At 38.7% G+C, this 23243-nt stretch overlaps 1 protein-coding gene across 2 annotated transcripts in view; it reads right to left on the bottom strand.

Annotated features, from left to right (window-relative positions):
- The window catches only part of TTC17 (tetratricopeptide repeat domain 17), a 158042-nt gene that overhangs the window by 15966 nt on the left and 118833 nt on the right, over nt 1-23243 (bottom strand). For both annotated transcript variants that reach the window (XM_007455810.1, XM_007455811.1), the window contains one exon: nt 22428-22511. In XM_007455810.1, coding sequence (XP_007455872.1) covers nt 22428-22511 — 84 coding nt within the window. The remainder of the gene's footprint in view (nt 1-22427; nt 22512-23243) is intronic.

Here is a 23243-nt window from a genome sequence, read left to right on the forward strand (position 1 = left end):
GACAGGGTTGCTGCAAACCTTCAATTTGCAAAAAATGCAGCATCTGCCAAGCGTAATAAAGAGAAGCACAATAAAACTAGGTACGGCTGTAATCGATTCTCTAAATTCAGTGTGCTCTTCTGAAATACCTAGTGTTGTTTCTGTTTTCCTGACAGTACCCTGACTGAAACAGATGCTTTTAAGATATCTTTGTCTTTGTTATAATGTATCTTGGTGTGGATTTCTTTTTATTTACCCAGCTTGGGATACATGGTACTTCCTGAATCTGTTGATTTCTTTACCTCCTTGTCTCTATAATACTCCAGGTAATTTTTTGCACAAAGCTTGCAATTCACTAATTATTTAACTGTGTCTGAATCTATCTAACTCATCCACGGGGTATCTGACTTAATTACTTAAACAAATATATTTTTAGTTTAAGACATATCAATTAAAAAAATTTACCTACTCATTTTCTATGTCATTTCTTTGCTCACTTTTGTGATTACATCTCTTAGGTATTTTATAATTAAAAATTTCAAATACATATACAAATAAAGGGAACAGTATAATGAACTCCATGTGCTCATCAGCTAGATTCAACATTTATCAACAACTCATGGCCAATCCTATTTCATCTAAACCCTCATCCATGCTAATCTGAAGCAAATCCCAGACTCTATATAATTTCACAAGTAAGTTTTTCAGTGTTACCTCTAAAAGATACAACCTCATGTTTAAAAGATAAACTTGAAAAACTTTGGCCTAAAATATTGAAAATTATTCTTTAATAGCATCAAGTATTCATCTGGTGTGCCTACTTCCCTCAACTGTCTTATAAAACTTTGCTTTGCTTTTACAGTTTTAATCATAATCTAACTAAAGTTCACACATTGCAAATGGCTGATGTATTCCTTAAGTCTCTTTTGATCTCTAGAGTCCACCACCTAATTTTTAAAATTTATTTCTGTACAAGAAATATAGGGTATTTATCCTGTAGTTTCACACTGACTGGACTCTGCTTATTGCATCCTCATGGAACCATCTGACATGTTCCTTTGTCCCCGTATTTCCCGTAAGTTGGTAGTTAGAGGCTTGACTGGATTCAGGATTGACTTTTTTGGGGAGGAGTGGGGCCAAAACTATTTCATAGGTGGTAGTGAGAACTTCCAAGAGTACACACATACTGTCTCTCTATTTGTGATGGTAGCAGCCAGTGGTAATCACTGCCATAAATTAATTAGGGGCTGCAATGATCATTCCTAGTTTATTAGTTGGAATACTCCTATAAAGAGACTTTTATCATCAATTATTTATTTATCCTAAAGTACTGTTCATTTAGAAAGGAAGGATACATGTTTAGTACCATCTTCTTTCCTAGAAGGATCTAGAAGGTCATTTAAAAAAATTGTAGTATAGAGGTCAACCCTTCAACCCTTTACTCTGTGGTAAACTGCACAAAGGTTTTGGCAAGGATATGTAAGATCAAGATCCATTCCATACGGGAACAGAGTCAAGGAAGGACACTCGAATTAAATAAATAAATCAAGCCTAAAGTCTGGAAAGGAGGCAGAGTCAAGATGGCGGACTAGGAGGATGAGGAATTTGCATCTCCGCACAACTAGGGCACCTACCAGGCGCTGGTGGGGGACCATGGACACCTAAAGGGACGGGAGGAACCCCCAGCGACAGGGTAGGAAGTGGGGTGTGGGGGAGGGAGGGGCGAGAAGAACTGGAGGCGGGACAGGACTGGTGCCCCTGAGGGGTGGCTGGGGGAGGGGAAGGGATCCTACACCCGAAAGGGGAAATTGGGGGACCATTGGGAGGACAGAGAATCAGAAGGGAGAGTGGCCAGGTTTCCCCTGCCCACGTGGGCCCCCGGGAGCCTGCTGAGATCCGGGCCTGATCCTCTGCCCACCGAGGCCCCCTCCAGCCACGCAGGTCCTGAGGGAGTGGGAGGGAGGGAAGGGGGAGCAAAAGCAAAGGCTGAATCTATGGGACCGGCACCCCTGAGGGGCGGCTGGGGGAGGGGAGGAGTTCCTACACCCAGCGGGACCCACCCACGGTTAGGGGTCCAGTGGGGATGGGGGAGACCCTGGGGGAGACGGTGGGGGGCGGGGCACAGAGGAATGGAGAGGAACGCAGCCAGCACTTTCCCTGTCCACTTAAGCACCAGAGAGCCTATTGGGCTCTGGGGCCTAATCCTCTGCCCTTGGAGTCTCCCTCCTGACACGCAGAGCCCAAGCCCCACCCCTACACCCAGGGCCCTACCTCTATAGTGGTAGACCACCTCCAACCGTGCTGGGCAAAACCCCCACCCATACACCCTCACCCAGGGACTTACCTCCAAACTCTGGAACTCCATACTCCAGAGGTACCCCTTTGGACGTGCTGCCTCTCTGCTTCTGGGCAGGTCCTAAGCAGAGGCTCCGCCCCACACTTGAATGTCGACTCCCCCCCACACACACTTAGGGCCTGACCCCAAGGCCTTTTCTGCCTGCGAGGGTCCTGAACCAGGTGCGGGTCCTGAACCAGGCCCTGTCCCATGCTCAAACATCACCTGCACCCCCACCCCCCTGCATAGGTCTCGCCCCACCCTAAACCTGGCCCCTGCCTAAGTTCCACCTCCACCTAAACTCTGGCCACCACAGACAAGGCTTTTCTGTTTTCCTCTTGGGGTTCTGTTTTACCTTGTTGAGTGGCAGGACAAACTTAAAATGATGAAAGGGAAAAAGCTACAATCAAGATTACTCTACCCTGCCAAGGATATCATTCAGATTCGATGGAGAAATCAAAAGCTTTACAGACAAGCAAAAGCTACAAGAATTCAACAACACCAGACCAGCTTTACAACAAATGCTAAAGGAACTTCTCTAAGTGGGAAACACAAGAGAAGAAAAAGACTCATAAAAACAAACTCAATTAAGAAAATGATAATAGGAACATACATATCAATAATCACCTTGAAGGTAAATAGATTAAATGCTCCGACCAAAAGACAAAGACTGGCTGAATGGATACAAAAACAAGACCCATATATATGCTGTCTATAAGAAACCCACTTCAGAACTAGGGACATATACAGACTGAAAGTGAGGGGATGGAAATAAATATTCCATGCAAATGGAAATCACAAGAAAGCTGGAGTAGCAATTCTCATATTAGATAAAATAGACTTTAAAATAAAGACAGTTACAAAAGAAAAAGAAGGACACTACATAATGATCAAGGGATCAATCCAAGAAGAAAACATAACTATCATAAATATTTATGCACCCAACATAGGAGCACCTCAATACATAAGGCAAATGCTAACAGCTATGAAAGGAGAAATCAACAGTAACACAATAATAGTGGGGGACTTTAACAGCCCACTTACACCAGTAGATAATCCAGAGAGAAAATAAATAAGGAAACATAAGCTTTAAATGACACAATAGACCAAATCGACTGATATTTTTAGGACATTCCACCCCCAAAAGGAAGAATACACATTCTTCTCAAGTGCACATGGAACGTTCTCCAGAATAGATCACATCTTGGGTCACAAATCAAGCCTTGGAGGACTTCCCTGGTGGCACAGTGGTTAAGAATCTGCCTGCCAATGCAGGGGACATGGGTTCCAGCCCTGGTCCAGGAAGACCCCACATGCTGCAGAGCAACTAAGCCCGTGCACAACTACTGAGCCTGTGCTCTTGAGCCTGAGAGTCACAACTACTGAGCCTGCATGCCACAATTACTGAAGCCCACGTGCCTAGAGACCCATGCTCTGCAACAACAGAAGCCACTGCAGTGAGAAGCCCGCGCACTGCAACAAAGAGTAGCCCCCGCTCGCTGCAACTAGAGAAAGCCCACGCACAGCAATGAAGATCCAACGCAGCCAAAAATAAATATAAATAAAATAATAAATGTATATAAAAAAATAAAAAAACAAATCAAGCCTTGGAAAATTTAAGAAAACTGAAATCGTATCAAGCATCTTCCAACCACAATGCTATGAGATTAGAAATCAGTTACAGGAAAAAACAGTAAAAAACATAAACACAAGGAGGCTAAACAGTGCACTGCTAAATAACCAAGAGATCACTGAAGAAATCAAAGAGGAAATAAAAAAATACCTAGAAACAAATGACAACAAAAATACCAGGATCCAAAACCTGTGGGATGCAACAAATCAGTTCTAAGAGGGAAGTTTATAGCAATACAATCCTACCTCAGGAAACAAGACAAATCTCAAATAAACAATCTAACCTTACACTTAAAGAAACTAGAAAAAGAAGAAAGAAAACCCAAAGTTAGTAGAAGGAAAGAAATCATAAAGATCAGAGCAGAAATAAATGAATTAGAAACAAAGAAAGATGTTAAAAAAAAAGATGTTAAAAAAAAAAATCTTCCAAAAAATAAAAGTCCAGGACCAGATGGCTTCACAGGCGAATTCTATCAAACATTTAGAGAAGAGTTAACATCTATCCTTCTTAAACTCTTCCAAAATTGGAGAGGGAGGAACACACCCAAACTTGTTCTATGAGGCCACCATCACCCTGACACTAAACCGGACAAAGATATCACAAAAAAAGAAAATTATAGACCAATATCACTAATGAACATAGATGCAAAAATCCTCAACAAAATACTAGCAAACAGAATCCAACAATGCTTTAAAAGGATCATACACCATGATCAAGTGGGATTTATCCCAGGGATGCTAGGATTCTTCAATATATGTAAAACAATCAATGTGACACACCATATTAACAAACTGAAGAATAAAAAACATATGATCATCTCAATAGGTGCAGAAAAAGCTTTTGACAAAATTCAACACCCATTTATGATAAAAACTCTCCAGAAAGTGGGCACAGAGGGAAACTACCTCAACATAATAAAAGCCATATATGACCAACCCACAGCAAACACCACTCTCAATGGTGAAAAACTGAATGCATTTTCCTCTAAGACCAGGAACAAGACAAGGATGTCTACTCTCGTCACTATTATTCAACAGAGTATTGGAAGTCCTAGCCACATCAATCAGAGAAGAAAAAGAAATAAAAAGAATACAAATTGGGAAAGAAGAAGTAAAACTGTCACTGTTTGCAGATGACATGATACTATACATAGAGAAACCTAAAGATGCCACCAGAAAACTACTGGAACTAATCAACGAATCTGGTAAGGTTTCAGGATACAAAATTAATGCACCGAAATCTCTTGCATTCCTATACACTAACAATGAAATACCAGAAAGAGAAATTAAGGAAACAATCCCATTTACCATCGCAACAAAAAGAATAAAATACCTAGGAATAAACCTACCTAAAGAGGCAAAAGACCTGTACTCAGAAAACTATAAAACACTGATGAAATAAATCAAAGATAACATAAATAGATGGAGAGATATACCATGCTCCTGGATTAGAAGAATCAATATTGTGTAAATGACTCTACTACCCAAAGCAATCTACAGGGTCAATGCAATCCCTATCTAATTACCAATGGCATTTTTCACAGAACTAGAACAAGAAATTTTACAATTTGTATGGAGACAGAAAAGACCCCAAATAGCCAATTTTAGGAAATGAAAACAGAGCTGGAGGAATCATGCTCCCTGATTTCAGACTATACTACAAAGCTACAGTTATCAAGGCAGTATGGTACTGGCACAAAAATAGAAATATAGATCAATGGAACAGGATAGAAAGCCCAGAGATAAACCCACGCATATATGGTCACCTCATCTTTAACAAAGGAGGCAAAAATATACAACAGAGAAAAGATAGTTTCTTCAGTAAGTGGTGCTGGGAAAACTGGAGAGCTACATGTAATAGAATGAAATTAGAACACACCCTACCACCATGTACAAAAATGAAGTAAATGGATTAAAGATCTAAATGTAAGGTCAGACACCATAAAACTCTTAGAGGAAAACACAGGCAGAACACTCTATGACATACATCACAGCAAGATCCTTTTTGACCCACCTCCTAGAGTAAGGGAAATAAAAACAAAAATAAACACATGGGACCTAATGAAACTTAAAAGCTTCTGCACAGTAAAGGAACCCATAAATAAGATGAAAAGACAACCCTCAGAATGGGGAAAATATCTGCATACAAGCAGCTCATGCAGCTCAATACCACAAAAACAAACAACCCAATCCAAAAATGGGCACAACACCTAAATAGACATTTCTCCAAAGAAGATATACAGATGGCCAACAAATACATGAAAAGATGCTCAACATCACTAATCATTAGAGAAATGCAAATCAAAACTACAATGAGGCATCATCTCACACCAGTCAGAGTGGTCATCATCAAAAAATCTACAAACAATAATGCTGGAGAGGGTATGAAGAAAAGAGAACCCTCTTGCACTGTTGGTGGGAATGTGAATTGATACAGCCACTATGGAGAACAGTATGGAGGTTCCTTAAAAAACTAAAATTACAACTGTCATACGACCCAGCAATCCCACTACTGGGCATATACCCTGAGAAAACCGTAATTCAAAAAGAGTCATGTACCATAATGTTCACTGCAGCACCATTTACAATAGCCAGGACATGGAAGCAACCTAAATGTCCATCAACAGATGAATGGATAAAGAAGATGTGGCATATATATACAATGGAATATTACTCAGCCATAGAAAGGAACGAAATTGAGTTATGTGTAGTGAGGTGGATGGACCTAGAATCTGTCATACAGAGTGAAGTTAAGTTAGAAAGAGAAAAACAAATACTGTATGCTAACGCATACATATAGATTTAAAAAAGCGGTACTGATGAACCTAGTGGCAGGGCAGGAATAAAGACGCAGACGTAGAGAATGGACTTGAGGGCATGGTGGGGAAGGGGAAACTGGGATGAAGTGAGAGAGTAGCACTGACATATATACACTACCAAATGTAAAATGGATGGCTAGTGGGAAGCTGCTGTAGAGCACAGGGAGATCAGTTCGGTGCTTTGTGATGAGCTAGCGGGATGGGATAGGGAGGGCGGGAGGGAGGCGATATAGGAATATATGTATACGTATAGCTGATTCACTCTGTTGTACAGTAGAAACTAACACAACTTTGTAAAGCACTTATACTCCAATAAAGATGTGAAAAAAAAAAACCACTACAGAAAAAAGCTGACAGCTTTTAATAGAGCTGTTATGGTCATATTCTATGGGTTTCCTCATGGTTCAACTTCCTGCAATGTAGTCAAAATCAGTTAAGACATAAAATTAAAGCTTTATTTTCCAGAAAATGAAAAAAAAATTGAAGTACAGTTGATTTACAATGTTATATTAGTTTCAGATATACAACAGAGTGATTAGATGTTTTTACAGATCACACTCTATTTAAAGTTATTGGGGGACTTCCCTGGTGGCGCAGTGGTTAAGCATTCGCCTGCCAGTGCAGGGGACATGGGTTTGAGCCCTGGTCCAGGAAGATCCCACATGCCACAGAGCAACTAAGCCTGTGCGCCACAACTACTGAGGCTGCGCTCCAGAGCCCACGAGCCACAACTACTGAGCTCACGTGCCACAACTACTGAAGCCTGCGTGCCTAGAGCCTGTGCTCCGTAATGAGAAGCCACCACAGTGAGAAGCCTGCACACCGCAATGAAGAGCAGCTCTCACTTGCCGCAACTAGAGAAAGCCCGCACAGCAACGAAGACCCAACACAGCCATAAATAAATAAATAAATAAACAAACATAAAAAGAAATATAGTTATTCAGTTGGCTGAAACGTTTGTTCAGTTTTTTCTGTAAGATGGCTTTAGCAGCACTTAGTTGCCTTTAACCTCATTCGAAACAATTTTGTTAGACTGCATTGTGACAGCTGTCATATCAGCGTGCATTTTTAAAAAAACTTATCAAAATTGGTGAATTTTTGTGTAGCCATTTTAATACTGAAGATGGAAGAAAAAAGCAACATTTTTGGCCTATTATGCTTTTCTAAAAATAAATTTATTTATTTATTTATTTTTGGCTACGATGGGTCTTTGTTGCTGTGTGTGGGCTTTTCTCTAGTTGTGGCAAGCGGGGGCTACTCTTCCTTGCAATGCGTGGGCTTCTCATTGCGGTGGCTTCTCTTGTTGTGGGGCATGGGCCCTAGCATGCATGGGCTTCAGTAGTTGTGGCACGCGGGCTCTGTAGTGGTGGCTCGTGGGCTCTAGAGCACAGGCTCAGTAGTTGTGGCGCACAGGCTTAGTTGCACCACGGCATGTGGGATCTTCCCAGACCAGGGTTCGAACCCGTGTCCCCTGCATTGGCAGGGGGATTCTTAACCACTGCACCACCAGGAAAGTCCCAATTATGCTTTATTATTTCCAGAAAGGTAAAAATGCAACTGAAATGCAAAAAAAGATTTGTGCAGTGTATGGAGAAGGTGCTGTGACTGATTGAATGTGTCAAAAGTGGTTTGCGAAGTTTTGTGCTGGAGATTTTTCGCTGGACGATGCTCCACTGTTGTGTAGACCAGTTGAAGTTACAGCACTCAAACTGAGACATTAATTGAGAAAAATCAAAGTTATACAGGAGATAGCCGACATACTCAAAATATCCGAATCAAGTGCTGGAAATCATTTGCACCAGCTTGGTTATTTAATTGCTTTGATGTCTGGGTTCCACGTAAGTCAAGCACAAAAAACCTTCTTGACCATGCAATTCTCTACTTAAACGTAACAAAAACATTCTGTTTTTAAAACAAATTGTGACGGGCGATGAAAAGTGGATACTGTACAATAATGTGGAATGGAAGAGATCATGGGGCAAATGAAATGTACCACCACCAACCACACCAAAGGCTGGTCTTCATCCAAAGAAGGTGATGTTGTGTATATGGTGGGATTGGAAGGGAGTCCTTTATTATGAGTTCCTTCCAAAAAACCATACGATTAATTCCAACAAGTACTGCTCCCAATTAGACCAACTGAAAGCAGCACCTGATGAAGAGCGACCAAAATTAGTCAACAGAAAATGCATAATCTCCCATCAGGATACCGCAAGACTGTATGTTTCCTTGATGACCAGGCAAAAACTGTTACAGCTTAGCTTGGAAGTTCTGATTCATCTGCTGTATTCACCAGACATTGCACATTCGGATTCCCATTTATTTTGGTCTTTACAAAATTCTCTTAATGGAAAAAATTTCAATTCCCTGGAAGACTGTAAAAGGTACCTGGAACAGTTCTTTGCTCAAAAAGATAAAAAGTTTTGGGAAGATGGAATTATGAAGTTGAAAAATGGCAGAAGGTAGTGGAACAAAAGGGTGAATATGTTGTTCAATAAAGTTCTTGGTGAAAATGAAAAATGTGTCTTTTATTTTTACTTTAAAAACGAAGGAACTTTTTGGCCAACCCAATATTATAAAATATTGGCTATATTCCTTGTGCTGTACATTAAAATGTCGTATCTTATTTATTTTATACCTAGTAGTCTGTACCTCTTAATCTCCTTCCTCATGCTGCCCCTCTGCCCACCCCTCACCTCCCTGGTAACCACTAGTTTGTTCTTTGTATCTATGCAACTGCTTCTGTTTTGTTATATTCATTCACTTGTTTTATTTTTTTAGATTCCACATATCAGTGAAAACATGCAGTATTTGTCTTTCTCTGATTTATGACACTAAGTATAATACCCTCCAAGTCCATCCATGTTGTTGCAAATGGCAAAATTTCATTCTTTTTTTATGACCGAGTAATATTCCATCGTGTGTGTGTGTGTGTGTGTGTGTGTGTGTGTGTGTGTGTGTGTCTTCTTTATCCATTCATCTGTTGATAGACACTTAGGTTGCTTCCATATCTTGAATTAATGTTTCCATTTTCTTTGGATATATACCCAGGAGTAGAATTGCTGGATCATATGGTAATTCTATTTCTAATTTTTTGAGGAACCTCTATAATGTTTTCCATAATAGCTGTGCCAATTTACATTCCCACCAACAGTGAACTAGGGTTTCCCCTTTCTCCACATCCTTGCCAACACTTATTTGTTAACTTTTTGTAGATAGCCAGGTGTGAGGTGATAGCTCATTGTGGTTCTGATTTGCATTTCCCTGATGATTAGTGATGTTGAGCATCTTTACATATGCCTGTTGGCCATTTGTTTGTCTTCTTTGGAAAAATGCCTATTCAGATCTTCTGCCCATTTTTAAATAAGGTTATTTGTTTTTCTAATATTGAGTTGAATGAGCTTTTTATAAATTTTGGATATTAACCCCTTATCAGACATATCATTTGCAAATACATTTTCCTATTCAATAGGTTGCCTTTTTGTTTTGTTGATGGTTTCCTTTGTTGTGCAAAAGTTTTAAAGTTTATTTAGGTCTCATTTGTTTAGTTTTGCTTTTGTTTTCCTTGCCTGAGAAGACAGATCTAAAAATATATTGCTAAGAATTATGTTATAGAATATACTGCCTGTGTTTTCTTCTAGGAGTTTTATGGTTTCCAATTTTCCATTTAGATCTTTAATCCATTGAGTTATTTTTATATATGATGTGATAATATGTTCTAATTTCATTCTTTTCATGTAGCTGTCCAGTTTTCCCAACATGTCTTTTCCCCATTGTATATATCTGCCTCCTTTGTCATAAACTGACAATATGTGTGTGGGTTTATTTCTGGGCTCTCTATTCTATTCCACTGATCTATGTGTCTGTTTTTGTGCCAGTACCATACTATTTTGATGACTATAGTTTTGTAGTATAGTCTGAAGTCAGGAAGCATGATACCTCCAGCTTTGCTCTTTTTTCTCAAGATTGCTTTGGCAATTTGGGGTCTTTTGTGGTTCCATACAAAATTTAGAACTATTTGTTCTAGTTCTGTGAAAAATGTCATGGATATTTTGATAAGGGTTACACTAAATCTCTAGATTGCTTTAAGTAGTATAGACATTTTAACAATATTAATTCTTCCAAACCATGAACATGGGCTATCTTTCCATTTATTTGTATCATCTTCAATTTTGTTCATCAGCATCTTATAGTTTTCAGAGTATAGGTCTTTCATTTCCTTGGTTAAAATTATTAAGTATTTTATTAATTTTGATGCAACTGTTTTCTTGCTTCCTCTTTCTGATAGTTACTAGTGTACAGAAAAGCAACAGATTTCCGTATTTTAATCTTGTGTCCTGCAACTTTACTGAATTCATTCGTTAGTTCTAATAGTTTTTTGGTGGAGACTTCAGGGTTTTCTATATGTAGTATCATGTCATCTGCAAATAGTGACCATTTTACTTCATCCTTTCCAATTTGGATGCCTTTTCTGTTTCTTGTCTGATTGCTATGGCCAGGTCTCCTAATACTATGTTAAATAGAAATGGTGAGAGTGGACATCCTTGTCTTATTCCAATTTTAAATGAAAAGCTTTCAGTTTTTCACCACTGAGTATGATGTTTGCTGGGTTTGTCATAAATGGCCTTTATTATGTTGAGATCTGTTCCCTCTATACCAACTTTGTTGAGAATATTTATCATGAATGGGTGTTGAATTTTGTTAAATGCTTTTTCTGCATCTATTGAGATGATTGTGTGATTTTTATCCTTTGTTTTGTTAATGTGGTGTATCACATTGATTGATGTGCAGATACTGAACGATTCTTACATCTCTGGAATAAATCCCACTTGATCACAGTGTATGACCTTTTTGTATATTGTTGAATCTGACTTGCTAATATATATGTGTGTGTATATATATATATATATATATATATATATATATATATATACATATATAAAATATTTATTTAGGCTGTGCCGCATCTTTTTTTTTAAATTAACATCTTTATTGGAGTATAATTGCTTTACAGTGGTGTGTTAGTTTCTGGACTTGCTAATATTTCATTGAGGTTCTTTGCATTTGTTTGAGAGGGGTAAGTATTAACTTTTCTTTATATGTTTGGTAGAATTCCCCCGTGAAGCCACCCAGTCCTGGACTTCTGTTTGCTGGGCATTTTTTGATTATTGATTTAATTTTAATAAAAGTATCTGGTGTGTTCAGATTATCTATTTCTTCCTGATTCAGTCTTAGAAGGTTGTATGTTTCTGGAAATTTATCCATTTCTTGTAGGTTGTCCAATTTGTTGGCATATAACTGTTCATAGTATTCTCTTATGACTGTATTTCTGTGATATGTTTTAATTTCTCCTCTTTCATTTCTTTTTAAAAAAAATATTTATTTATTTATTTGGCTGTGCCAGGTCTTTAGTTGTGGCATGAGGGATCTTTATTTACAGCATGCAGAATCTTTAGTTGTGGCATGCGAACTCTTAGTCACGGCATATGGGATCTAGCTCCCCAACGAGGGATTGCATCCAGGCCCCCTACACTGGGAGTGCGGAGTCTTAGCCACTGGACCACCAGAGAGGTCCCTTTCCTCTTCCATTTCTTATTTTATTTGGGTCCTCTCTCTTTCATTCTTAATGAGCCTGACTAAAGTCTTATTGATTCTGTTTATCTTTTCAAAAAACCAGCTCTTGGTTTCACTGATCTTTTCTACTGTTTTGTTTTGTCTTGTTTGGTCTCTATTTTACTTCCTTTCATATCTTTACTAGTTCCTAACTTCTTCTAACTTTATTTTTCTTTTTCTAATTCCTTTAGGGGGTAGGTTAGGTTATTTGAGATTTTTCTTGTTTCTTGAGGTATGCCTGAATTGCTACCAACTTCCCTCTTAGAACTGTTTTTGCTGTGCCCTATAGATTTTGGAAAGTTGTTTTTTTGTTTTCATTTGTCTCAAGGTATTTTCTGATTTCGTCTTTGACTTTTTCACTGACGCACTGGTTTTTAAGCATCATGTTGTTTAGTCTCCACGTGTTTGTGCTTTTCCCATTTTTCTTTTGTAACTGATCTCTAGTTTCATACTGTTGTGGTCGGAAAAGATGCTTGATGTAATTTCTGTCCTCTTAAATTTATTGGGAGTTGTTTTGTGGCCTAGCATGTGATCTATCTGAAAAGAATGTGTATTCTGCTGTTTTTGGATGGAACGTCCTGTAGATATCTATTAAGGCCAAGTGGTCTAACATGTCATTTAAGGCCACTGTTTCCTTATTGATTTTCTGTCTGGATGATTTGTCCACTGATGTAAGTGGGGTATTAAAGTCCCCTACTATTATTGTATTACTGTCAACCTTTAGGTCTTTTAATATTTGCTTTATATATTTAAGTGCTCCTGTATTAGGTGCATATATGTTTATTAATGCTATATCCTCTTCTTGTGTTGATCCTTTTATCAATATATAATGCCCTTCTTTGTCTTTTATTACAGACTTTGTTTTAAAGTGGAAAACAGTATCTAAAGATCACAATCTGGGTACTAAGGGTGCCTACTAATAGTGGGCTAGTCATAGATTCTAGTCTTTTCAGTAAAATAAAGCTAGGAGATGTGTAAATATATCAATAAAATATTTCAAGAATTGTTACTAATACTTCCAATTCAAGACTAGAGATGTTTACTTATCATTATTGTCACATCTCTGTGTCCTTTCACCCATACTCAAAATTCCAGTTTTCAACATCACCAACAAAATTACTCATTTATTTTGCAATACATACACCTACAATCTCAAAAGAATAACATCAATATTATTAATACAATAGTATTACTGAAAACAGTATAAGGTTTTCTTTTGTTCTTAGGGTAAATTCCATTAGGGATGTACAGCCAAATAACTGTGTTTTAAAGTCACTTGGAATTCTTCCTCTTGATGTGGTTATACTACCAATGGAATGCAAAGTTAGGCTCATTTAATTTTACTTTTAATTAGGAATTCTCTTATTTAAAAATTCTTTGTAATTATGCAAAATATTTATTTGGTTCCAAAATCAAACAACAACAACAACAAAAAACCAATGTAGATTCAAGGAAATCTAGCTTCATTCCGTGTCTTTTCTATCCTATTTCTGTCTTCCTTCCATGGGACACCATTAAAAATTTTTTTTCAAATTTAGTCTTTCACTTAAAAATATCTATTTCTCTCTACATATAATTCGCCTCCCCACAAATTGCTATTTTAAAGAGATAAATAGTAACCTAAGACATAATATTTTTCTACTGTTCTTATTTTTATTTGCTATATCCTGGAGATTACTCCATTTAAGTTTATAGAGATGGTCCTCATTCATTTTGACAGCTTCAGAAGTCTCCATTGTGTGGATGTTCACACACAATGAACAGCCACATGGGACTTTTTATTCAATCAAACCCCTACTACTGGGCATTTGGATTGTTTTAGTTTACTATTACAAATCAGGCTATAATCAACAGCCTTATTCACAGGTATTTTTGTCAGGTAATTTTTTTTGCCATTGTATTTACAGGAAAGATTCCTAAAAGCAGGATTGCTGGCTGGATGGGTAAATGAATGTATAATTTTGCTAGATATTGTCAATTTTCTCTCCATAGAGATTATTCCATTTTGCATTCCTACCAGCAGTGTATGACACTGCCAGTTTCCCCATGGTCTCACCAAGGGTATCCTATTAAACTTCTAAATTTTTGCCAATGATATGGGCAGGAAATATCTCAGTGTAATTTTGTTCTTTTTTTTCCTTTTTGAGGTAGAAGCACAGATCACTACGTTTCAATCTTTTTTTTTTTTTAACTAACAAACATATCCATTTAGGGCTATAAACGTCCCTCAAGCATTGCTTTAGTTGCATCCCATAAGTTTTGATATGCCAAATCTTTATTGTCATTCATTTCAAAATATTTTCTAATTTTGCTTTCTTCACTGAACCCTGAGTCATTCAGAGGTGTAGTATAATCTCACCAAAATCATTGGGAATTTTCTATCCTTTTTTTTCTGATTTTTTTTCTAGGTTAATTTCACCATGGTCAGAAAGTAAACTCTAAATTGCTTCAGTGGTTTAATATTTAATTGAGGTTTAATTTATGATTCAGCTTATGATCAATATGGTAAATGTTCCATATGCATTTTAAAAATAAGAATATCCTCACAGTTGAATGTGGCATTATATAAATATCAGTTATGTCAAGTTTATTAGTAAGATCTTCTATATCTTAATTTTTTGTCTGCTTAGTTCTATCACCTATTAAGAGGTATGTTAAAGTCTATTTTGGTTGTGGATTCATCTATTTCTCCTTTTACATGTCAATGTTTAATGCTTGTCTATATAAATGTGAAACTATGGTATTGGTTCCATACAGATTTACAACTTTCAATATCCTGGTGGTCTGACCACTTTATCATTATGAATTGTCTTTATCTGTAGTAATGCTTCTTGCCTTAAATTCCACATTGTCTGATATTAGTATAGTTACACCAGGTTCTTTTGATTAATGTTTGTATGATGTATCTTTTTTCCATCAGTTTAATTTAGACTGTTTTGTATCTTATATTAAGATGTGTTAATTTAAACAGCACATAATTGGGTTCAAGATTTTAACCTAGTCTGATAATGTTAGCACTCTAATTGGGGTACCTAGTCCTTTTATATTTATTGTGATTACTGATATATTGGGTTTATCACTATCATCTTACCATTTGTATTCTATTTCACCCACCTGTTTTATAATCCTTTGTCTTTCTTGCCTTCTTTATGAATTAATCAAATGTTTTTTATTATTCCATTTTCCCTTAATTATACTTTAACTGTTCTTTTAGTGGTTAGCCTAAAAGTATAACATGCATCTTTGAATTATTACAGGCAAAAATATAAATTATTACTTTAATTTTATTACTTTCCTGAAATGTTAAAGCCTAACACTTTGTCTTTGTGTATTCCTGGGAAATTAATCTCATGTTAACTTTTCAGCTAAGTTGCCCTGGAAACATAATAAAGGTAGAATGTCACCCACATTACTAGGCAACATTGTTTATGGTAAAGATGACCTGACTGTAAACTGCTAGTGGACTGTGATGATCTGGTAGGAAGCCACAGCTTTGAGCTTTCCCCAGTGTGATGTTTCTTGTCCCTTCTTGGAATTCTTGGGCTCTAGGCCCATAGGACTGGTAAAGAGGTACTGGTTCTTACATGGAACTTGAGACTTCCAGGCCAGGGTGGTTCCCACACTCATACATGTGGTCTTGATCCCTTATCCCTGAGCTGTCAATTGGGTGGTTGGAGCAGAGAACAGTCCCCAAGACTGCTGCCAGAGAGCTATGGGGACTCCTGGAGAAATACATGAAAAGCTTCCCTGCTGGCCTGCTGTATGTCCTGTTCTATATCCTCCTGAGTGAAGGCAAGAAAGGTGCCCTACTGAGGTGTACAAGTATGAAATATCTATCGAGCTGGTCTTAAAACCACAAACAGTGGGCACTGCAGAGCAGCAGTAGCAATGAAACAGACTTTCATATCCTTGGTTCAATATGGCCAAGGCACCAGGACACAAAGGGAATGGAGAGCAAGATGCTGATAAGACTGAAGCCTCAGTGGGGGCCAACTTTCCCAGAGTCTGACGGCAGAAGCTTGACATGGTGTGACAGGGGATAAAGCTTCCCCTCGTAGGAATGGATGAAAGCTGGAGACAAACTTATGCCGAGAGAAAATGCCCCACTGTCCATGAAATGGAGCTGACCAGAAACCTAGTTACAAATGGGCTGACTGGCAAGAATGATATTGCCTTGGTGTAGTTGATGCATTTGAGCCAAAGTAGGCATTGATGCCTGACAGGGGGCGGGGAGGAGACAAGCACATGAGCTTAAGACTCCATGTTTGTAACTAGGTCTGGATCAGAAAAGGAGGTGGAGCAGCTTGGCTCTGACCCAAGTTGGGTTGGCTGTAGATCTAACCAGCACAAAGTAGTGCCCACAAGCCACCACCTGAAGACCTGGGGAGACAAAAATGGGAGAACTATTTCTGCACTAGCCCACAAGGTCAAACAGGACAACGTGGCAACCTGGCAGACAAACCGGCTGTGGGGGCAATGGTGGCAGCATGGTGTGCATCTGGGGCCAGAAGTGAGACCTCTGCAGAGGCTACCACGTGTGGAGAGTAACCTCAGCTGCAACCTGGGCAGCTTTCTGAGGATTCTGATAGTGCATAATGATTTAACCCTAAAATGGAGTCTGACCAATGTCATCTGCTGACACTTAGTGATAATTATGGTAATGCAAACTAAAAACTCCCTAAAGAGACAACTACAGATGGGCTTTTCAAGAAATAATAAAGGATAATGACTATTTTAAAAGTTGGAGCAGAGAGGATATGGAGATCCTTGTTCTTTTCTGAAAGGTAAATGGGAAAGGGTTCTTCTGCTTTGTTACCACTGCCATTTTCTAAGTGTGGTCCTCAGATCAGCAGCATCACTCACTGTCAGCTGTGAACTTATTAGAAATGCAAATTCTCAAGCCCGGCCCTAGACCTACTAAATCAGTAAGTCCTGTCATAGAAGCCTAGCAATCTGTTTTAACAAGTCCTCCAGGTGACTGTGGTGTACCCTAAAGTCTGAGAACTACTGTACTAAAGTTAATAACTCAAGGTCATGGAGGTCAGGCTGTGAGCCTACAATGGAAACTGATGTTGGATTACCTTCTAGCCCTATTTCCCCGAAGACCTAATAAAGGGGGAATGTTAGCTGTCACTAGGCAAGACAGCTTACAGTAAAAATGGCCTTGGTTGGTAAACTGTATCTGGACTGATAAGACTGGGAAAAAACTATAAACACCAGGTAGAAAGCTTGGAGCCTCTAAGTGCCATGGTTCTTGTAGCTAGCCGTGTCCCTTTCTAGCACTCTATGTCCATGTGGCTATTACAAAAGATACTGGTTCTCATATGGAACTTGGAGCATCTAAGCCAGGGTAGTTCCCACGTTTAATCATTTGATTTGTTCCCGAGCACATGAACAGTCACTTGGCAGGAAAGAAGGGTGCGCAGAGAATGGTCCCTGGCCTAAGTGAGTGCTCATTCTGGAGGTATATGACTGATGCTGCTGTGGTGTCCTAGCCCCTTATCCTTCTGGGTGAAGCCCACTCTAAAGTGAGGCCAATTACATGTGTGAAATGTCTAATTGGACCTGAGACCACCTACAGTGATCAGTGCAATTCCTTTCTGCCTTTTGTGTTGCTGTTGTCATGAACTGTAACCTCAGAAGACACTACTTACTATTTTGTATTGTCATACTCATTTACATATACTCTAATATTTTCTCTTTCTGTTGCTCTTCACTCTTTCTTGTATTTCTGAGTCTCTACCTGGAATAGTTTTCCTTCTGCCTGAAAAAATCCCTTTAGTGATTTTTAATGCAAGTCTGTTGATAACATATATCTTTCAGTTTCTTGTGGTCTAAAACCGTTATCTGAACTTCATTAAAAAAAATCAAGGTATAATTTAAATACAGAGAAATGCTCAGACCTTAGGTATAACATTCCGTTTTGACTACTGCTTAAAGACACAGAAAACTTCCAACACTCCAGAAAGTCCTTTCAAGTTGCTTCCCAGTCAACCGCTTCCCCCCACAAAGCAATCACTGTTCTGATTTCGATCACCATAGGTTAGTTTTGCCTGTTCTAGAATTTCATATAGTTGAGATCATACACTATACACTTTTTTTGTGTCCAACGACTTTTATTAGCATAATATTTTTGAGATTCATCAATATGGATATAGGGTTCTTCTTGCAGAATAGTATCCAGTGTATAAATATAACACTGTTTATCCCTTCTTCTACTGATGGGCATCTTACTGTTTCCAGATTTTTGGCTGTTACGAATAAATCTGCTGTGAACATTTTTTAACAAGTATTTTGTGGACATAGTTTTCATGTCTCTTTGATAAATACCTAGCAGTAAAATTACTGGGTCATATATGCTTAACTTTTTAATAGACTACCAGACTGTCTTCCAAAATGACTGTACCATTTTATACTCTCACCAGCAATGTACCAGAGTTCTGGTTTCTCCATATCATCTTGAACATTTGTATCATCAATCTTTTTCATTTTAGCCCTTCTAACTCTCATAATGTTTCTTGCTTCAAAGTTTTTTTTTTTAAAAAGAGTGTAGCTATATCTGCTTTTTTTTACTGTTTGCATGGTATATTATTTTCCATCTTTGTACTTTCAACCCTTCTGTATCCTAATATTTGAAGAATTTCTCTTATAAGCAGCATATAGTTGGATTTTTAAAAAATCCATTCTATACAAAATGCTTAAATTATAAATCTTTTTTGTAGTTCACTACTGATATACTTTATTTACTATTCTACTATTTGTGTTCTATTTTTTTTTTTTTTTTGCGGTACGCGGGCCTCTCACTGTCGTGGCCTCTCCCGTTGCGGAGCACAGGCTCTGGACGCGCAGGCTCAGCGGCCGTGGCTCACGGGCCCAGCCGCTCCGCGGCATGTGGGATCCTCCCGGCCCTGGGCACGAACCCGTGTCCCCTGCATCGGCAGGCGGACTCTCAACCACTGGGCCACCAGGGAAGTCCTGTGTTCTATTTTTATGTAACTCTACCTTTCTCGATTTTCTTTGGATTAATCAAATGTTTCACATTACTCCATTTTCCTTCCACTGAATTATATTTTAAAACCATTTTTAGTAGTTAGCCTAGAGCTTAAAACATACATTCTTACTTATTACAGTCCAACGCAAATTATTTCTTTTACTACTTGGCTGATACCAATTAAACCTTAGAATTTTTAAACTCCATTTATTTCCCTCCCATCCTTTATGTTACTGTTACCGTGAATTTTAGTTATATATAAAGGTGAAGCTCCTCAGGTCAGTACAGTTATCATTTTGTACAATTATTCTTCATTTATATTTTCTTTCCAGTGTTCTTCTTTCCCTCTGGCATGTCCATATTTCTATCTGGGATCTTTTTTCTGAAGAACTCCCTTTAATTTTTATTTCAATGCAGGCCTATTGATGCCAAAGTCTCTGAATTTTATTGGTTTAAACACATCGTTACTTCACCTTAATTTTTGAACAGTATTTTTGCTGGTATAGAATTTTAGGCTTGCAGTTTTCTTCTTTAGTACTTTAAAGATGTCATTACATTGGCTTCTAGTTTCCATCATTTCCACTGAGAAGCTGTCAGTTTTATTGTTGCTCCTTTTCAAGGCACTGCGGTGGATAAAAGATAGGCCATGGCCTTTGCACTGCCAGCAGGCGGAGGGTACTTCCCCTGCCCTGGGACTTTGCTTTGACAGATAGACGGGGTGAAAGCAGTGCTGTTCCACCTCCGTGCATGGACTCTAAGCTTCTGCTTTCACCCTCTTGGAGCCCTGAGCCACCAGGTAAAAAGGTCTAGCTTCTCTGCTAAAGAGACTACTTGGAGAGAGACGATATCCACCTGTGTCCCAGCTATTCCAATCGCTCCAGCCTTCTTTGGTGGCCAGCCCCAGTTGGGTCTCCACATGTCTATAGTTGCATGAATGATTCCAAGTCAGATCAGAAGACGGTCCAACTCAGGTTGTAGAATCTTGAGCAAATAATAGTTTTGTTTTAAGCCAGTAAATCCTGGCATGATTTATTAGGCAAAAAGATAACTGAAAATACTATTTGGCATCAAGAATGGAGTGTGGCCACAACAGAAACTTAAAGCATGTGACATAAGTCTGGGGAACGGGTTGAGGACACTTGACGAAGGAGCAGCAACGAGACCATTAATGAAGGTTGGAAGAGCACTGGGGATACTGCTACTGGACCCTGGAAAAGCGGCATTATAATCTATTGGCAAAACAAATAGTGAGGCTGTATCTTGGAATATAGGAAAATACCTAACAAAGCTGTGGATCTGGCTAGGAAGACCTCTAGGAAGAGTGCTGAAAGTGACAAATGGTTTTTTAAAAATCACCTATAAATTTTTAGGTATTAAAAGAGAGGAGACCTAAACAAGGAACTATGCAGTTTTCAAGCAGAATTTAGAGAAAATGCTTCCAACCTGGGACTTGCAGGGTTAGAAAATGAAACTTTCTCAATTGCCAGCTTCTCTAGTCAGCACAAGGTTTTGACAAAAAGTCAAATCCAGGTGCTGCCAGTAAAACTATGGCCTCAGGATTAAGATCAAATCAAAAGCATGGCAGTAAGACACTTTGTTACTACCACCTCAGAAAGATCTGAGTCCAGATTTAAGCCTCAGAGACTCTCCGTTAGACCAAAGGTATCTAAGAATCTTAAAGGTATTGCCCTGGACTCATGTTCAAAGGAGACAGGGGCCTTCCTGAAGAGCTCTGTGGGTGTGGCTTTTGTCTGATGGGATGGCTTATAATTTGAAAGTCCACAAAGTTTTTCTAAGTAGTTGTGCCAAGGATAGAGACAGGCAGCAAGCTGAGTAAGCTATTCAGCTACAAATACAGGGCACTCCTAAGGAAAAGGAAAGAGCTCAGAGAGAAGAGCTGAAAGCTGAGAAACAGATTAGGAAAACAACCCCAGGGAGCCAAAACAGGCCCTATTCAAGGAATATATCCTTGGGCTTCCCTGGTGGTGCAGTGGTTAAGAACCTGCCTGCCAATGCAGGGGACACAGGTTAGAGCCCTGGTCTGGGAAGATCCCACATGCCGTGGAGCAACTAAGCCCGTGCGCCACAACTACTGAGCCTGTGCTCTAGAGCCCACGAGTCACAGCTACTGAAGCCTGCGTGCCTAGAGCCCGTGCTCTGCAACAAGAGAAGCCATCGCAATGAGAAGCCCGTGCACTGCAATGAAGAGTAGCCCCCGGTTGCTGCAACTAGAGAAGACCTCTCACAGCAATGAAGACCCAATGCAGCAATAAATAAATAAATAAATAAATAAATTAAAAAGGAATATATCCTACCCTAGAATTGGGGGAACCGGTGACATATGGCCAGATGAATTTCAGAATTCCCATGGAATAGTGATTGCTGAGTGCCTTCCACTTCCTCTCTTTTAAACTGATGCGATTATCCTATATCCCTACCTACTAGAAGTGGAGTCGACCCTTTCAATCACTATTTTATGTTACCTCTTCAATATCATTATAATAATAAAGTGGAGAGATTCTTAACCATAAAATAATTAAATTAAAATTTAAAAACTTCCTCTTTATACAAATATCACACAGAGGCAGATGAACAGTCTTAGAGACTCTTAATTATATTTTCTGTAGGCTGTATGAAAATATAGATTTGCAAATATTTTTCATGATTTCAAAGAAAAAAAGATATTTCAAGATGTGATTCCCACCCACCATCCAAAATACCAAATATTCTTTATCACCAAAAACGGAACACCTGACTTATTTCCCATACCTAGATTCCATAGCTCACAGTTGCACCACCTGAAAATATCCATGCTGGACTAAAAAAGAGAAAACTGACCATGTAAAGTTTAAGTACAGAAGGTAAACAAAGCAGCAAAAAACAATACTAACCAATTGATGGAAAAAGTAATGGAAAAGTGATTGAAACATTTCACGTCATCCCTTCGGTACCAAGTATTAAGTAACTAACAGAACAGGTTAGAGCCACATAGTGGCAAATAATCAGGAAAAGTTAGAAAGTGGGCAATAGTTTAGAGCTTTCCTACAGAGTGACTTACCTTTTCCAAAACTTTGGCAATTCGGGTGCCAATTTGTTCAAGTGACTGTTGTGGATATTGGTCTTTGCCAAGATTTTGCAATACCTGGTATAGGGAGGAAGACGGTAGATTAGAGGAATGAAAATGAGGTGAGGTCTGGTGACACTGCTGACGCCGAGTTGGGCACTGTACCACAGGTGCAGACTGCTTCTCTGGGGTACCTGCTGTGGTCCTGTTGGTAAAGCATTTTGTGGAAGATACACTGAAGGCCATTGTACCATCCCCTCAGCCTTCTCTCACTTAACAAAAATTATGGACATGTAAAACACATTCATTATAGTATTACAGAATATAGAGTAAATAAAATAAAAAGCACTTGTAATCCTGTCACCCAGACACAACCACTGTTGATATCTCTTATGTATCTTTCAGATACTTTTCTATGTACACATATATTATTTCTCTCACAGACTGTATACCATGGGATCACACTGTAAACTGTCACCTACATTTTCACATAATATATTCTAAACGTTTCTTCATGCCAATACATGTATTTCTACTACATCTTTCTTAATGGCTCTTATTGTATACACGATCTCACATCTATACCAAAACTTATTGAACAAATCCTCTACTTATTTAACATGCCTCTACTGTGGCATGTTTTCCAATTATTCTTCTAGGTATATGCTGGGTCTGTCCTCTTCCCCTTCCTTCTTAAGAATGTCAATAGGAGGATTAACTGCCCCAAATATTTCTCACGAAGAGCCTCTGTCTGATGGCAAGCAGAATGCTACCCACCTCGAGGAATAAGTCAGAATTAAAATTTCCTGG

Source organism: Lipotes vexillifer, unplaced genomic scaffold (assembly GCF_000442215.2).
Source record: "Lipotes vexillifer unplaced genomic scaffold, Lipotes_vexillifer_v1.1 scaffold977, whole genome shotgun sequence".
In the NCBI taxonomy this organism is placed as follows: domain Eukaryota; kingdom Metazoa; phylum Chordata; class Mammalia; order Artiodactyla; family Lipotidae; genus Lipotes; species Lipotes vexillifer.